The 18,686-nt window shown below is 36.5% G+C and overlaps 1 protein-coding gene across 6 annotated transcripts in view; it reads right to left on the bottom strand.

Moving 5' to 3' along the window:
* LOC110626571 (ribulose bisphosphate carboxylase/oxygenase activase, chloroplastic) overlaps positions 1 to 17,036 on the bottom strand; it is a 28,581-nt gene extending 11,545 nt beyond the window's left edge. For 3 of the 6 annotated variants that reach the window (XR_006352463.1, XM_043961597.1, XM_043961599.1), the window contains exons 1-8: positions 16,634 to 17,034; positions 16,444 to 16,529; positions 16,151 to 16,160; positions 14,448 to 14,510; positions 13,976 to 14,089; positions 13,801 to 13,862; positions 13,426 to 13,480; positions 12,997 to 13,198 (exon numbers count right to left, since the gene is read on the bottom strand). Coding sequence is in view for 4 of the 6 variants with exons in the window: in XM_043961597.1 (XP_043817532.1) it covers positions 12,997 to 13,198; positions 13,426 to 13,480; positions 13,801 to 13,862; positions 13,976 to 14,089; positions 14,448 to 14,510; positions 16,151 to 16,160; positions 16,444 to 16,529; positions 16,634 to 16,973 (932 nt within the window). In the remaining 2 variants the exon portion in view is untranslated. Of the gene's footprint in view, positions 1 to 12,996; positions 13,199 to 13,425; positions 13,481 to 13,800; positions 13,863 to 13,975; positions 14,090 to 14,447; positions 14,511 to 16,150; positions 16,161 to 16,443; positions 16,530 to 16,633 lie in introns of all 6 variants that reach the window. The other 3 variants (XR_006352462.1, XM_021772558.2, XM_043961598.1) reach the window with 3 other exon arrangements.
* Between the last annotated feature and the right edge of the window lie 1,650 nt (positions 17,037 to 18,686).

The raw sequence follows: 18,686 nt of genomic DNA on the forward strand, positions 1-18,686 counted from the left end.
CATCCTAAACTAATTTATTGAGATAAATAGGAGTATTAAAGAATCAATGATCAATTCCAAACAATCTGAAAAAGATCCATACTTCAACTAGAAGCTTTTCTCTTATTAATTTACTCATCTTTAAATTATTGCTTTCTTTTGCTATTTAGTTTTAATTCATCAACTCAAACCCCCCTCTTTTAATTATTTGTTATTTACTTATCTTGGTTATTATTAGGAAGATCTTTAGTGTCAATTCCCTGTGGTTCGACCCTATTGCCACTGTCTACAAATTTATTTTGTTGGTTGATAATAGGTTTATTTTTGACGGCTTCGACAACCGCTTATCAAAAATTGACGCCGTTGCCGGGAAATTGATAAAACTAACGTATTTTCCCTTTATGACCAGGTCTGGCCGTAAAGACACTCTTCTTTACGACCCTGAGATTGAAAAAACTGCCAAGCACTTAAGGAAGCAAGCAAATTTGAGGAACCAAGCCTCAAAAGCGTCTTCATCAGCAACACCATCTCACAGAGTTGTTGCTACACCTGCTGATTTTTCTGCACCAGCTGAAGCACTTGCTGTCACATCTGCCCCTACTGCAGAAACTTTTGCACCAGCAAATCCACCTACAGCTACTACTGCATTTGAACCTGATACCTGATTCCAGGTTATGGCAGAAAATCCAGCTATGGCAGCACCACCTGCTGCACATGTAGAAGCTGAAATACAAGCTGGAAACGTGCCCATTCAAGCACCCCAGCCACGGGAAAGAACCCTCGGAGAGTTAGCTGAACCAGCAGGAGATCAAGCACCCTTATGCATTGAATATCCCCTATTGACAGCACCATTTGAGCTAAGGACAGGTCTGATTCATCTCCTTCCTAAATTCAGAGGCCTAGAAAATGAAGATCCTCACAAGCATTTGAAGGCATTCCACGTTGTGTGCTCAACCATGAGACCTCAAGGCATTCCAGAAGATGATATCAAGCTTAGAGCTTTCCCTTTTTCCCTTGAAGACTATGCCAAAGAATGGCTATTCTACTTGCCACCCGGATCCATCACATCATGGGCTGATATGGTAAGAGCATTCTTGAGAAAATTCTTTCCAACCTCAAAAGCCATAGGCATCCGTCGAGAAATAAGTGGCATAAAGCAAAAGCACTCTGAAGGCTTGTATGAGTACTGGGAGAGGTTCAAAAAGTTGTGCACAAGCTGCCCTCGGCATGATATTTCTGACCAATCTCTCATTGAGTACTTCTATGGGGGTTTGCTACCCTCAGAGAGAAAATTTATTGACGCAGCCTGTGGAGGAACAATTGAAAAAAAATCACCTCGTGAGATGAGGGACTTAATTTCCTCCATGGCTGCAGCTTCTCAACAATTTGGAGACCAAGAGCTGCCAACAAGGAATGTAAATGAGGTGAGTAATTCCATTTTATCATCCCAACTTTCTGAACTCACCAATGCTGTCCGTAGCCTTGTTGTGAGTCAAACCCAACAAGTCCAGCAGATTCAGCAGCCCAAGACATGTGGAATATGTGCCAACAACCACCCAACTGATCTATGTCCTTCCCTTCAAGAGGAGGACCAGCAAGTCAATGCTATTGGAGGCTTTAATGGGCAAAGAAGGTATGATCCCTATGCAAATACTTATAATCCAGGTTGGAGGGACCATCCAAATTTCAGTTATGCAAGGGGACAGCAATATCCAAGCTACCAGCAAAGAAACCAAGCTCAAGCTGCACCTCAGAATTCTAATGCATCTCTTGAAGAGATTGTGAAAAATTTGGCAAGTACTGTGCAGAATCTTGAGAAACAAATGGGGCAAATGGCTTCATCCTTGAACAAAATTGAATCACAAGGAAAGCTACCTTCCCAAACTGAGATAAATCCAAGACAAAATGCTAGTGCCATCACATTGAGGAGTGGAAAAGAGCTGGAAGACAGAAAGTCCGAAAAATTGCAGAAACAGGTTGCTGATGAGAATCTGCCAGAAAGTGATTTGCCCAGTGATTTGCCCAGATTACCAAATAATCTGCCCAAATCAGCAGACCAGGCAGAATCCAGTCAAAGGCAGAAACAGCAACCTATGGAGAAATTCAAGGTACCTCCTCCCTTCCCAAAGAGATTTGCAAGGTCCCAAAAGGAGAAAGAGGAGAAAGAGATATTAGAGACACTTCGCAAAGTGGAAATCAACATACCCCTACTTGATGCTGTAAAGCAAATACCAAGGTATGCTAAATTTCTCAAAGAGCTATGCACCAATAGGAGGAAACTTGCTGAACATAAAAAGGTAAGTGTGGGGGAGTGTGTCTCAGCTGTCATTCAAAGGAAACTTCCCACCAAATGCAAGGATAGAGGAATGTTTGCCATTTCATGCAAGATAGGCAATGTGGGGATAAAGAAAGCCATGTGTGACCTTGGAGCTTCAATTAATGTTATGCCCCTTTCTATTTTTAACTTGTTAAATGCAGGTACACTCAAGGGCACCAGCATTGTGATCCAACTGGCTGACCGATCCATTGTCCACCCCAAGGGAGTGCTTGAAGATGTGTTGGTGCAAGTGGACCAACTAGTCTTCCCAGCTGATTTTTATGTGATTGACATGGAGGAGGATAAGGGCAACATCACCTCTGATATCTTACTTGGGAGACCATTCTTGAGCACAGCAAGAACAAAAATTGATGTGCATGATGGCACATTGACCATGGAGTTTGAAGGGGAAATTATAAAATTTAATGTTTATGATGCCATGAAATTCCCCAATGATGTTTCTCCTGTTTATGGCCTTGATATAATTAATGATTTAAGTCAAGAAATTTTTTATTTTGATCAAGAAAACTTACTTTATGAAGGTCTTTGCAGGAGAGAAGAAGTGGACAGCAACACCAAGACAGACCAGATGGAGTACTGTTCACAGCTGGTTACAGGTTATTTGCCCAGCAATTTGCCCAAATCACCCAGACAATCTGCCCAAATCAGTGAGCAGACAGACTTAACAGAAAGTGATTTGACCAGTGATTTGCCCAAATCACTGGGCAAATCAAACAACAAGCAGACAGGAAACCAGCAGACAGCAGATACACCAGATCTGAAACCCTTGCCTAGCCACCTCAAATATGCCTACTTGGGAGCTGGAAATACACTTCCAGTAATTATTTCCAACCAGCTCAGCCAAGAAGAAGAGGAAAAGCTCCTTGATGTGTTGAGGAAGCACAAGAAAGCAATTGGGTGGACCTTGGAGGACATAAAAGGTACCTCAAGACCATTCGGTGGAGGCTCAAGACAGGATGCAGCACATGGAAAGCATGTTGCAGCTGCTGGTTCAACACTTTCTGCCCCACCACTGTGACAAACAGTGATTTGACCAGTGATTTGCCCAAATCACTGGCCAAATCACCCACAGGCCAGGAAGTCCTTTTCCCTTTCTTCTTAATTTTTTATATACATGCTTACACATTGAGGACAATGTTTGTCATAGGTGTGGGGGTATTGTTAGGTTACTTTTGCATTGATTCCATCATCTATTTGTTTCTTTTTGTTTCTTTTTGTTTCTTTTTGCATTATTCTTACCCCTTTTTGCACACACCAGAATTTTTTTTTTTTTTTTCACACTTTCTGCACACACACACAGAATTTTGTCTTAGCTTTTTCTCTACTCAACATAGATAACAAGGTTAAAAGAGCTTCCTTATCTCATGACCCCATTGATTTGCCACCCCTTTAAGCCTAAATTGAATCATTCACAGTATGTTACCTTCACTTAGGGAGTTTTTCTCTTGAATTGAATCCTTAAATTTGCTAAGGTCAAGGGGAATAAAAATACAAATACATGCAAACAAAAAGCTAGTGTAATCCCCTATGAGTTGATTTGTCCAAACTATCATGAAAAACCAGCACAAAGCACAAATCATAAACCTGTTCCAATGGTCTAAAACTATGAACTGAGCCTAATAGCCACTTGGAGAAGTGACTGACTGAGTAACCGGGGGTGTATCACCCATGTACACAATCGCGTAAAAAGGTCAGTGACTTTTTCAAGCAAATAAGTTTCGATGGTCTAGACTATGAACAGAGCTAGTAGCCACTTGAACAAGTGACTAACTGAGTAACCGGGGGTGTATCACCCATGTACACAATCGCGTAAAAAGGTTAGTGACTTTTTCAGGCAAGGATAAGAATAAGTGCTGCTAAAAATAAAAATAAAAATAAAATAAAAAGGAGAAAGAGAAAAGGTGGCAAGTCACTCCTAGGGGTTGCATTAAACCTAACATAAAAGAATAAGCATGATTGAGTCAAAAGCCTTTCTCTTGACCATGGTAGGTGAAAGGAAACAAGGAAAGGAGAGGATGACCTTGGTGCATATACTCTATACTGTGATACTTCAATTTAGGAGTCTAGGGAGGGCTGATTAAGTGGTATTTAGGACTCAAAAGAAAAGGGGGGCTTGATTGGCTAAGTTATTTGTTGCTTGAGGACAAGCAAAAAGCTAGGTGTGGGGGTATTTGACCAAGCATAATTTAGCCATGTTTTTAATATATTATTTACTGTTTATTTACATATTTTTCTAGCTTAAATTGTGTTTTTGTTATATTTTTGTAGAAAAGGAAGAAATTGAAGAGTTGGAGAAAAAGTGCAGAAAATGACAGCAAAAGTGATTTGCCCAGTGATTTGCCCAAATCACTCGAAGAAAACTGGGCAAATCACTTGCAGCGACAGAGACAGAAACTGGACTGAATCCCAGAGAGCGATTTGCCCAGTGATTTGCCCAAATCACTCGCAGAAACTGGGCAAATCACCTTGACAGCAGAACTTGACAGCAGAGGCGGGAAAACAGCTGGAAACCGAATTTCAAGTTTTCAGAAGTCCAAATCCAACTCAATCACTACCAAATCAATTCCAAGAGCCACGAAAGAGTTTCTCACTTAAGGAATTCCAGTTGCAATTAAATTCAACATCAAAAGAGGAATCACAAGCCAAATTAAAAAGGGATTTCAAAACCCTAGAAGGGGAGATTTCTTCAGCTATAAAAGAGCAACCTCCAAAACCAGCAGGGACATCTTGGATCAGCAACTCAACTCGCCAGAAACTCTCCAGCATTTTTCTTCCTTTCTTTTCTTTTCATCTTTTTGTATTTAGTCCACCATGAGTGGCTAAACTCTTTCTTTTCTAGTTGAAGTTGGTGAATTTCAGATTTTGTTATGAATTGGGAGATTTAAATCTCCATTGTTAAACTTCTATTTATTCTCAATATTTATGCAATTTGAGCTTTCCATAATTATTACTTTGCTTTTAGAATCAATAAGGGCCCATTGCTTTTAAATTGCTTAAGTAATATTGTTTGAATGATTTAGGTCCGTAATTGCTTAGGTTGTTCAAATACACATTTAATCAAATTGCATAATCTAAACTTGACCACGCGGTTGGCAAGGATAGAATTGGATTTCTCTAAGTCTTAATGCAGTCAACAGTTGTTCGATGCTACAATGCCCCAAGGACGTTCCTTGGCAACTTGTTGATTAGTGTTTGATTAGCGAACGTTTCCTAATCAAACTAGAACTAAGGAGGAATTTGGATTGTGAGAAGCGTCTTCCACATCCTAAACTAATTTATTGAGATAAATAGGAGTATTAAAGAATCAATGATCAATTCCAAACAATCTGAAAAAGATCCATACTTCAACTAGAAGCTTTTCTCTTATTAATTTACTCATCTTTAAATTATTGCTTTCTTTTGCTATTTAGTTTTAATTCATCAACTCAAACCCCCCTCTTTTAATTATTTGTTATTTACTTATCTTGGTTATTATTAGGAAGATCTTTAGTGTCAATTCCCTGTGGTTCGACCCTATTGCCACTGTCTACAAATTTATTTTGTTGGTTGATAATAGGTTTATTTTTGACGGCTTCGACAACCGCTTATCACTAACTCATCTATCAATATACTTTCTATATTAACATATTTACTTCCTATAACCTATAACACTCCCCCTCAAATTGGAGGATAAATGTTAATCATGCCCAACTTGTTACATATATAATCAACTCGAGTTCCATTTAGAGCTTTAGTGAAGATATCTCCTAATTTTTCTCTGGTTCGGATATGTCCTGTTGATATTATCTTTTGTTGGACCTTTTCACGAACAAAATGACAATCAATCTCGATGTGTTTAGTCCTCTCGTGAAATACTGGATTAGAGGCAATGTGGATAGCTGCTTGATTATCACACCACAACTTAGCAAACACCAAATTTGTGAACCCAACTTCTTCTAATAGTTGACGTACCCACAAGACTTCACAAACAGCTTGTGCCATGGCTCGATATTTAGATTCAGCACTAGAACGGGAGACCACATTTTGCTTCTTACTTTTCCATGAGACCAAGTTACCTCCCACAAAAACACAATACCCAGTAGTTGACCTCCTATCAACCTTCGAGCCTGCCTAATCAGCATCAGAAAAGCATTCAATATTTGAGTTCCCATGGTTACCATACAATAGCCCTCGCCCTAGGGCCCCTTTAAGGTAACAAAGAATCTGTCCCAAAGCATCCCACTGGGCAACAGTAGGAGAGGACATAAACTGACTTACCACACTCACTGAATATGCAATATAAGGACGAGTCACCGTCAAATAATTCAGCTTGCCAACTAATCTTCTATACCTTTCAGGATCTGCAAATGACTCACTGTCTTCTGTGGTAAGTTGAAGGTTAGGGGTAATTGGGGCACTACAAGGCTTAGCACCCAATTTTCCTATTTCTGCTAACAAATCAAGAACATATTTTCTTTGAGACAAGAAGATGCCTTTTTTACACCGCATAACTTTGATTCCCAAGAAATATTTCAATGAACCCAAATTTTTTGTATGAAACTGTGTTTTAAGAAATTCTTTTAGGGATGTGATGCCAGCAATGTCACTTCCTGTGATAACGATATCATCCACATATACTATAAGCAGAATTACTCCACTATCAAAATTTCTAAAAAACACCGAGTGCTCACACTTACTCATCTTCATTCCAAACTGTTGGACCACCTCAATAAACCTGTCAAACCATGCCCGAGGTCTCTGTTTCAAGCCATAAAGGGATTTTCGAAGTTTACAAACCTTGCCTGACTCCTCCTGAGCAACAAAATCAAGTGGTTGCTTAATATAAACCTCCTCCTGAAGATCACCATGAAGAAAAGTATTTTTAATATCAAGTTGATGCAAAGGCCAATCATGTGTAGCTGCCAAGAAAATAAACAATCGAACAGATGCGAGCTTGGCAACTGGGGAAAATGTATCAGAATAATCAACTCCATAAGTTTGTGCATAACCTTTGGCCACTAAACGGGCCTTGAGGCGAGCAACAGATCCATCAGGATTTACTTTCACGAAAAACACCCATTTGCACCCAATAGCCCGCTTTCCTGGGGGCAAGGACATCAACTCCCAAGTACCATTACTGTCAAGAGCCATCATTTCTTCTTCCATTGCAGCACGCCAACCAGGATGGGACAAAGCCTCAATAACAGTTTTGGGAACTGAAATAGAATCTAAAGCAGTGGCAAAACAATGAGAAGAAGAGGATAATTGATCATAAGAGATACAAGCTGAAATAGGATAAGTGCAAGTACGTTTACCTTTGCGAAGAGCAATGGGCAAATCCAAATCAGACAGTGAAGGATCAGTGGGAGCAGGATCTGTCAACGAAGAAGCGGGTAGTGGAGCGGAGTCAGAGTCCTCTAAGCGTCTGGAATACACATGAAAGATGGGAGGGCGACATGGCACATGAGTGAAAGGTGTAGGAGTAGTCTGAGGAGACAGAGAGCGAACAGTGTATAACAAGAGGTCATCTTCCTCCCCTTGAGTGTTACAAACAGATGATGGCGGAAAAAACAGAGTGGACTCAAAGAATGTTACATCCGCAGACACAAGATACCGATTCAGATCAGGAGAAAAACAACGATACCCTTTCTGACGTCGAGAGTAGCCAAGGAAGACACATTTGAGTGATTTGGGATCCAATTTAGTAACCTGTGGACGAACATCACGAACAAAACAAGTACACCCAAAGATACATGGCTCAATAGGAAATAAAGATTTAGTGGGAAACAAAATATTATAAGGAATATCACCATGAAGGATGGAGGAAGGCATGCGATTGATCAAAAAACAAGCTGTGGATACAGCATCAGCCCAAAAACATTTAGGTACTTTCATTTGGAATAAGAGGGCTCTGGCTACTTTAAGAAGATGTCGATTTTTTCTTTCGGCAACTCCATTTTGTGAAGGAGTGTCAACACAAGAGGATTGATGAAGAATCCCTTTTTGTAACAAATAAGATTGAAATTCCCCAGAGAGATACTCTTTAGCATTATCACTTTGCAATATACGAATGGGAATATTGAACTGGGTTACAAAAGATAGAAAATAATTCTGAACGACTCTTCATTAAAAATAATCAAGTAGTACGAGAGAAGTCATCAACAAAAGTAACAAAGTACTTAAAGCTAGATTTACACAGTAGGATAAGGACCCCAAACATCTGAACGTACTAACTCAAAGAGGGACGAAGCCCGTTAATTGACTCGAGACACTGAAGGTAAACGATGATGTTTGGCAAATTGACAAGACTCACAATCTAAAACAGACAAAGAATGAAACTGTGGATATAACCTCTTCAAAGCTGAGAGAAGGATGCCCCAAACAACAATGAACATCAAAAGGTGTTAAACGCGCGGAACATGCAAGAGATCTAGGTAGTTGCTGATCCAAGACGTAGAGACCCTCTGACTCACGCCCTCTACTAATAATCTACTTCGTCGAAAGATCCTGAAAAATACAGTGATCAGGAAATAATGAGACACAACAATTCAATGCACGAGTGAATTTACTAACAGAAAGCAAATTAAATGCGAACTTAGGGAGATATAACACAGAGGATACAGAAAGAGAAGGGGTTAAGTTGACATGACCAGAACCCATGACAAAAGATTTAGTACCATCAGCAAGAGTAACATAAGAAGGCGATGCATGAGACTCGAGATTGGACAAAAGGGTAGAATTACTTGACATATGATCGGTAGCACCAGAATCAATAACCCATTTGGAGGATGAAGATACAAGACATGCAGTAGAGTTACCTGACTCGGCAATTGCAGTGATAGAGGAGGAATTAGAGGATTTCAGAGATGCCTGGTATTGGATGAATTGTGCATACTCATCTGCAGATATTAAAATTTCCTGATCTGAAGGGGCCTTAACTGCCATATGCGCCATTTGTGTGCGTTGAACAGTACCCGGAAAAAAAAAAAAAAAAGACACCTCCGCCCAACACCCGAACGGCAAACAAACCTCAGATCTGACAAGGGGACAGTGTGGCAACTCCAGCGACGGTGAGATCCAAATGTTACCCTTTATGAGTAACCCAAATGAACAGAGCACTAAGTCTCCAAAAAAAATTTTAAAACTTGACGAGAGATAAAAAAAAAATCTCTACGAGAAAGGCTCTGATACCATGTAGAAAGATAATATTTGTTGTTGTATCACAATAAAGATTACAACCTATTTATACATGAGAGACGGTATTTAAACAGGAAGGAAAATCAAGCCTATGATTATACAATCCCTAAGATTAAGTAACTAACCCATCTATCAATATTTACTTCCTATATTAACATATCTACTTCCTATAACCTATAACAACTGTGATCAACCATAAAACTCAGCAGAACAAATTGAATCTTGATATAGAGAAAAATTTCAAAATCATTCAAAAATTTCCCTTTTATAGCAGTTATTGTAATTGATCTTTAAATTTTTGTCAAGGTCACTAAAGTAAGGCTTTATTCTTTGAGGTTTTAATCACATCCTATCAATTAAATAAGCAACGCAGAATTGTCATTTCATAATGGTTAAAGACCTACTAAAGTAGGTTCTCAAAAAAAAAAAAAAAGAAACTAAAGTACGGTGCACTGCTAACATTACACCATGTATGGCATCCCTTGTTTTGTGAGCTAATTTTTCAAAACATTCTCATTTCCACTGACCGTGACTGCAATTAAATCCATGGATTAGAAGTTACAACTTCAAAGAGTCTAGAACAACATGGCACTAATTGACACATTGCCAACATAAGAATCATTGACATTAGTTCATGGTGGACTAGGAATTAAGAAATCAGAGATGTAGCCATAGAATATTGGAAACCTACAAGAATGGTTACGTGTTTTGGGCCTGAATTTGGTAGAGAACCGGTGAAGTTTGGGAGCAACAAATTGAAAGAAATCAGTAGTTGCTAGAGTCCAATCTAGTTTGGTGGCTGAAGCAATGTGTTAGATTAAACAAATAAATACATTATATAATACAAAAGTAAAATTGTAATTCAGTTTATTTCTTGTGGTTGGTCTCCGAGGTTTCAAAACCAAATTGTGAACATTTCTCTTATAAAAGCCAAAATGAATTAACTAAAATGTGCTAATTCAGTTTGCTAATTGATTGCAAGTAATAGAATATAATTCTTAGTCTCACTCCCATAGAGACCTTACAATAAAAAAAGTTATTAGCAATTCTCTAACTATTTTTGAGATTCATCAGACAGAAAGGAAGAGAATGGCTTTTTAAAGAAGACGAAATTTTTCCGTCAAGTGGCAACTCCAAAATTCAATCCTAAGACTCTTAGAAACTTACACAACAGTTGGACTAAAAAGCACAGGATTAGAATGAAGATATAACTTAGTATTTTGTACTCAATCTACAAATCCATTTATTTGCCTCCACTGCATGCTACACAAGGATTCCATAGAATATAAATTAAAATGGAAAAAAAATAGGTGAAATAAAGTCTTTTTCTTAGTTGTATCTCTAGTTCACAAAACAAGAAGACAACTATGTGCAGCATAATGAATTAGTGTAGGTGAACATTGATTATAGTGAGATCCAGTGAGGTGTCCAGGACGAGGACACTAGGTAGAGGTCTGATTCGTTGAGTTGATCATCGTTCTGTGATCGGTCCATTAGATCACTCTATACTTGGCTATAAGGAATGAGATCTGTAGAATGAAGAAGGCGGTCAGGGAACCACCACGGAAGTTTCTGGTGGAAATCCTCTGACGCTCAAGTCAGATATGGAAACTTCATGGAGTTAAAGGAAGTAAAATAGAAAAGAGAAGAGAATGGTGGTTTTGGGTTCTCCCTGTATGACCGCGAGAGAGATATGTCCTTTTTCAGAGAAGGAGAGATCCCCTTTTGGGGTTAGTCCAGTGCATAAATACCTTTGAATAAAGTTGATACCCCCAGTGCCATGTCCCCCTTCTGATGGGGCAGAGATGCTTTTGTGCAGGTGTGTCACGCCATACATTAATGATGGGTTATAGGACAATAAATGCGGAGCTGGTCGGTTCGTACCCCTCTACATGCGCGCTTATAATCTCTGTGCTGAACTAAGGAGGTGACCAGCTCATAGGAGGTCGGCATCTTTACCCTGGCTTCACCAGGTCGTGCTGGACTCATCTCCTTCCGATTACTAAGGTTGGCCACATTGGCGTTCAAAACCTTATTGTAGTAGGGATTTTTGAGGTTAGTCTATCCGTCCCCTCCGATTTTGCAGAGGTTGTTTGTGATTCTTGGGTCTTTTCTCTCTCTCTCTCTCTCTCTCTCTCTCTCTCTCTCTCTCTTTTTCAGTTTCCCTTGTTGTTTGGCTATTAGCTTTTCTCGGTTTATCATGTAGATCTCAATGAATTTTGTTTGGAAATTCCAGCGACAATATAGTATCCTTCATTTCCCACAGACGGCGTCACTTGATTATAGTGAGATCCGGTGAGGTGTCCAGATGAGGACACCTAGGCAGAGGTCTGATCCGTTGGATTGATCATCGTTCTGTGATCGGTCCATTAGATCCCTCTATGCTTGGCTTCAAGGAATGGGACATGTAAGATGAAGAAGACGGTTGGAGACCACCGGGGAAGTTTCCGATGGAAATCCTCCGACGCTCAAGTTAGATCTGGAAACTTCATGGAGTTGAGGGAAGTAAAACAAAGAAGAGAAGAAAAGAAAATGTTGGTTCTGGGTTTTTCCTGTGTGACCACGAGAGAGACAGGTCCTTCTTCAGAGAAAGAGAGATTCTTTTTAGGGTTAGTGCGATGCATAAATACCTTTGAATAAAGTTGATGTCCCTGGTGCCATATTCCCTTCTGATGGGGCAGGGATGCTTTTGTGCAGGTGTGTCATGCCGTACATTAATGATCGGTCATAGGACAATAAATACGGAGCTGGCCGGTTTGTATCCTCTACATATGCGCTTATGATCCCTATGCTGAACTAAGGAGACGACCAATTCATAGGAGGTCAGCATCTTTACCTTGACTTCATCAGGTCGTGCCGGACTCATCTGACCTACATAAAAATAAGCTCCTTTCGATTACTGAGGTCGGCCATATTAGCATTCAAAGCCTTGTTGTAATATGGGCTTTTGAGGAGGTCGATCTGTCCGTTCCTTTCGGTCTTTGAGGAGGTCGGTCTGTCCATTCCCTCCAATCTTTGAGGAGCTCGTTTTGTCCATTCCGGGCTTGGGTAAACTCAGGAGTGTTGCTAGTCTAATTCTTTGTACTCAATAGGTCGGGCTTCTTACTGTTCAGTCCTACCAGATGGAAAGACTTTCGATTCACGTGTACACGTGTCACGATCTCGGGGGTCCTTTTTTTATAGGTTATCAAACATATAGCTGTCAACTAAACCTTGATCCTTAGTTTAAATAAATATGTATTAGAACATCCATAAACTCTACAAAGCACACTTATCTAGTTGATATTTATAATGCTACTGGATATGTGTGTGCACAGGAACTTGGTAATGGCAAAGGATTAACTTATGCTATAAACAAAAATGTCATGGCACGTTATCTTTAGTAAGTGTCCTATTCAGAACTAGCTAAGCATGCTAACAGCACTAATTGTTGTTTGTATAAAACAAACATATATATGAAAAGATCTAAAATGGAACAACAAATCACTTCATGAATCATGTACCAGTAAAATTTTTCCATTCTTCCATCACGAATCAAGGGGGCATAAATAGTTGAAAAGTCATTTCCGGTCACAATGATAGGAATTCTGCTTGTGACATCTGATTCCCGCCATTCTTGTCCAATACTCACCCTTGTAGGATTATCTGACAGATTCATTAGAGTCCCAACAACAATTTGATTGTTCACTGTCATTTGTGTGTTTCCTAAAGATAACAAAAAAAGGGATATGTTTCACAATAAAAGAATGAAATAGAGAGAAATTAAAAATGTGCCAGTTACTGCAAGATGAGAACTTTGAAGCTAAAAACACAATGCAACATAGAACAAACATTAAATTGCAATGAAATTAATGGCCAAGAATGCTAAAACTGGGCAATTATATCATTCAGTTCAAATTCCCTATTCCAAATGTAGTTTAGCTTTAACTTACCAAATCTACCAAGGCCAGCATCAATATCATTGATCATCAAACAGCTCATCTTGCCCTGCATCAGTTACAGGAAACTGGCAAAATCAGATAAATGACTTAAAGCAGCTCATCAATTTAAAGGAAAGAAATCTTTATTGGTGGATCAATATGAAAAGTAAACCTTTCAATTTGGAGTATTATTTGTTGCTATTTTCATTTTGAGGAGTTCCAGTGTTAATGTATAATTTCATTTAAGACAAGAAGATTCACAAGGACAGCACATTAAGATGTAAAAACGAAAATGAAAGTATTGTAGGATAAATCACATATAAAACACTATTAACTTCATGACCTAGACATACATATACCAACAGTGAGAATAGTAAAGCTTCTAACTTGGTTCTGGACCACTTGAGAAGCTGTTCTATAGCGTTCACGAATCAGTTTTCCTGGTTCTCCTGTAAAGGGAACAAACACATTACATATGAGACTTATTTCACATTTTTTACATAGAAAAAACTGAAAACTGAAAAATTTTATTCGTTAGGTGAATGCTATAAAGCCATCTTACCAGCCCTTTCTGATTCTAATTCTCCTGCAGACATAATTACAGGTTCAATACCCATGGCTTGAAAAATAAGTTCCGTCTGAAATGATTTTCCCTGTCCTTTTCCTCCCCAAATACCTGTAAGAGATAAATTGATATTGTAACCATATAACATTTGATTTGTCATCCTACTCATGTAGAAGAATGTGAAGCAAATATATTTAAAGAGTAAAATAGCCTATATTAGGATCACAACACTAATAGACACACATACAAGTGATGCTTGAAATTATTAAATGGTTAGAAAATGCATGTGGGAATGAAAACCACACGTTGTCGTAAACTAAACATATCTTTTAAGGATACAGTTGTACGCTACTTTAAAGCAGGAGTAAAATGGAAGGGAAAAAAGGAAAAATAAAAGATGACAGGTAATTGTGAACCAACTCTAACCAGCACATCTCAATGTTGACAATGCAATATTCTAAATCAATACCTAGGATCAGTGGAACTTTAGTATTGAGAAGATGAGCTATGTAGTTCTTCACAATGAAACATACTGCAAAAAAGAGCAGAACATGTAAATAAGACTGTTAGAAGCTATATACAACGAAATCCAATAAGGCATAAAGTAAAAGATTAACAAGTATTCATTTGCCATAAAACACAAGAGGGGTCATAAATTCATCTGTTGCATATTAAAAGTGTTATATGGTTATATTAAATGAAACCAGGATCCTTTCCCTAAAGATCTGACAGAAACCAGTGGTCAGCAACATAAATTTGCAATCCATTTTGTTCAAATCATGCAAATTTTATGTCACTATAGTCACATTATTATATAATGCTATGGATGCAGCTAAATTTTATCAGTTGGCAAGTCTAGTTTATCTGCCCTTTGACTATATCCATCTTATGGTGCTCCTAAGTTTCTAATAATGCCAGCATATGCAGATTGCATGGAGTTTCTAGCCATCTAAAGACAAGTAAAGGAAATGAATTATATTTTTCCAGGAAGAAACCTATCCTATACCTGTCAAATAATGCTTGTATGATTAAGCTCAATTAATCAATAATTATGTGTACAGTTGCAGATACATAATTATATCAACTGCAGGTAAATGGTGAAGCAATTTCCTTCTCTGCCAAAGATTGAGAAAACTAAGTTACATTCTATTCCACTAAAGAATCCCAAGGAAAAAGTAGACCTATATGACAGCAACCTTCAGCATGTAATGAAGACAAACTAGCCAAAGGGAGCCCTTGCAAATTGATGATTGTTATCAAAAAATGATGGAAAATTTTAATCTTTCATGAAATGACAAAAAAAAAAAAAATTACCAGAAAAATGACACAAGAATGCTAATTGCAAACTAACACTGAAGGAACAAGAATGTCAATTACAAACTAAAACTGAAGGCTAATGTAAAAAAATATTGTCAGAACTCAGAAAGTACATCTGCTTAGGCCAGCAGTGTTAGTTATTGTTCTGATTACACAAGTTATTTTTCTGATCGCACAAGACATCAACTATGTTACCGACGTGTGTATAAAAGTAATTGCACCAAGCATAGATTAAATATGAAATACTAAATACAGAATCTAAGATGTCACAAATCTGCAATATAGACACTAATATATTTTAAAAAAAGTACAATTGCAAACAAGTCACAAAACAAAAATTGCTTAAGACTTGAGTACTGCCCTATTCAAGAAGAAGATTGGCTCAAATAGAGGGAAATGATTCAGGATGGAAACAGCTAATAGCTTTTGAACTTACGACTAGCATAAAAACAAAGTCATTCCACTTCTCAGTCTAATTACACAAAAGATCGTAAAATAGATTGCAACAGGGAAAAGCTTCAAATAACATGCACGAAAATGCCTTGGATTAAACTTAATATCTTCACATATGCTTTAACAAATATACACTGTTACAGACAAGTATATTATATATAGTCATAAGAAGAATGCTTAGCAAAGTAAAGGCTGAAAAGGACCTAGAAATGATATCCAATAACCACTTAGTGCCTTATTAAACAAATAGCAAACCAAAAATAAAGAAAGAACTATAATTAAAAAATAAACATGCAAATAGGACACCAAGGTGAGAGGATGATGATTTCATTTCTACCAACTTTTCTTACTGCAACATAATTCATCATAGTTTCTTCACCTTTGGCCAAACCCACAACTTACCAACTTTATCCTGTCAAAAACAAAGCACAAAATTTGAACACCATGAATATCCAAGGTCATGATCCATAGATAAGTATAAAAAGAAGCAAAGGACATACAGGAAATAGAACGCAATTCATAGCTCATAAATAGGATACACCACATCAATTAGAGTAAAGTATTTCTACTACGGTTTTGCAGGCATGAAGCCAAGCGGGAGAAAATTATTGAAAAATCTAGCATGAACATACCAACAATATCATAATATTTCAAACTTTAGATGTAATTGAGTATTAGCAGGTAGCAGAAGTTACCAAGAACACAGGAGCTATATAATAATCGCCTTGAAGGTACTCAAAAGACCTCGTTACTTTCTGACGGTAATCAAACACAATATCCGCTGCAATTAAGTATAAAAGAGTTTTACGAAAATCAAATAAAGAAAATCAGAAAAAAGAGAAGCGAAAATACTATAAGAAATTAGAAACAAAAAAGCAATATTACAGTCTCGGCCTAGAAAATTTCCGGCGAAGAGAGGATCAATGATTCCATCCCTGGCTCCGACGGCGATGTTCATGTTATCAGCCTCTTTTCCCAGCCGGTAGAGATAGTCTCTCCCCTCCGCATCCTTGGCCTCCCAGGAAGACTGCTCGGAGAGTCTCCGGTTTGGCCTCTTCTTGTCAGTATTCTCATCATTGACATCAGGAGACGAAGATTTTGAAGTTGAGCAGGACAGAGTGAATGGAAGTGGTGAGATTCTGTTGTGAGAGGAAATTGAGGGGATTCTCGAGAAGAAAGTTTGGGGTTTGAAGAGAGAAGAAGAGGGAACGTTGAATAAAGCCATTTGGATGGTGTGGCTGTTATTGTCGTTGCTGGTTTTAATGGGTGAGTTTTGGTTTTTGGTCGTATTTGGCGCCACGGAGTGAACTGTGTGCTCTGCTTCTTGTGAACAAAAACTAACGTACACAGATAGTGGAGGGGTCCATCTTCGGTTGGGTTTTCATTATTTGGTAAATTTGTCTCTTTAATAAAATAATTAAAAAATTTTAGATTGGATAAATATTAATATAGTAATTAAAAATAATTTTAGATTGAATAAATAAAATATTAATTCTTTAATTTTAACAAAATATATAACTTATTCTTTATATTATTAATTGAAAGTTATTATTTAGTCATCATATTATTCAGAAATTTTTTAATTAATTTTTTAATTTAAAAATTAATTTAAATATTTTTAATAATTTAAATAGTATACATTAATTTTAACTATTAATATATTTTATTATTTAATTTTTATAATTTAAAAAAGTTTATTAGTTAATTTTTTATATTTATGAAAAATATATTAATTAATTATTTTATATTGAGGATATCTTAATTTTTTTAAATATTTAAAGATTAAATTTAAAAAATTAATTAGTATAATTTTTTAAAATATTTAAAATATTTTAATATATATTTTTAAAATTAATAAATTTTTTTATAATATAAAAATAAATAATAAAGTTTTTCTCATCAATGTAGTTATAAGTTGCTATTTTGTTAAGAAGATAGCACCTTTAGTTATAATTACTTAGTTGAATTAATTCAAAAGATCCAACGTATTTATATTTTAATTTAATTTTTTATTTTAATTTAATTAATTTAATTTTTATGTTTTAATATAATTTTAGTCTATTTATATTATTATTATTATTTATATATAAACTAATTATTAAATGATTAAAAAGGCTTAATATTTACTTTATTTTACATTTATTTTAGGAAAAATTACTTTTTAGTCCCTGAGGTATACTATAATTAACATATTCGTCCCTCTATTTTTAGAACTCAACGCTTTCATCCCTGAAGTTTAATTCCGTCAAAATTAGAGGTCCCTCCGTCAAAAATGCCGTTAGTGATAGGAAAAATGACCGAATTACCCTTTCTAGAACCCAATACTTTAGTCCCTGAAATTTAATTTCTACAAATTTATAGGTCCCTCTCTCAAAGAATTGAAGAAAAAAATACATTTTTGTCTCTAAGATATTACATAATTAACATATTTGTCCCTCTATTTTTTTGAATTCAATATTTTAGTCTCTAAAGTTTAATTTTGTCAAAATTCAAGGAAGAAAATCTCAAATTCAATCTCCATAAATAAATAAAAATTTTAATAAATTTAAGATTCAAATTCAGCAAAAATAATAAAAATTAAAATATATAAAATTTAAATTATTAAAAATAAAAAGTTAAAACTCAATATAAATATTTTTTGTGATGATGTTCGTCATCGATCACTGCTCGCCATTTTAAAAATTTATTAAAATGTCTCTGATATTTTAAAAAATTTACTAGTTAGTCATTCCGTTAATTTTAGTCGTTAAGTATTATAAAAAAAATCTAAAATTTCCATGATATGCAGTGACTAATTAGTAAATTTTTTAATAATTTGAGAGACTAATTAATTTTTTTTCTAAACTATAGGGACTAAATAGTAAAATATTTAGTGATAAAATTAATAGAGGAACTAACTAGTAGACTTTTTAAAATGTTAGGGATATTTTAATATATT

Source organism: Manihot esculenta, chromosome 11, assembly GCF_001659605.2.
Source record: "Manihot esculenta cultivar AM560-2 chromosome 11, M.esculenta_v8, whole genome shotgun sequence".
NCBI classification, from domain to species: domain Eukaryota; kingdom Viridiplantae; phylum Streptophyta; class Magnoliopsida; order Malpighiales; family Euphorbiaceae; genus Manihot; species Manihot esculenta.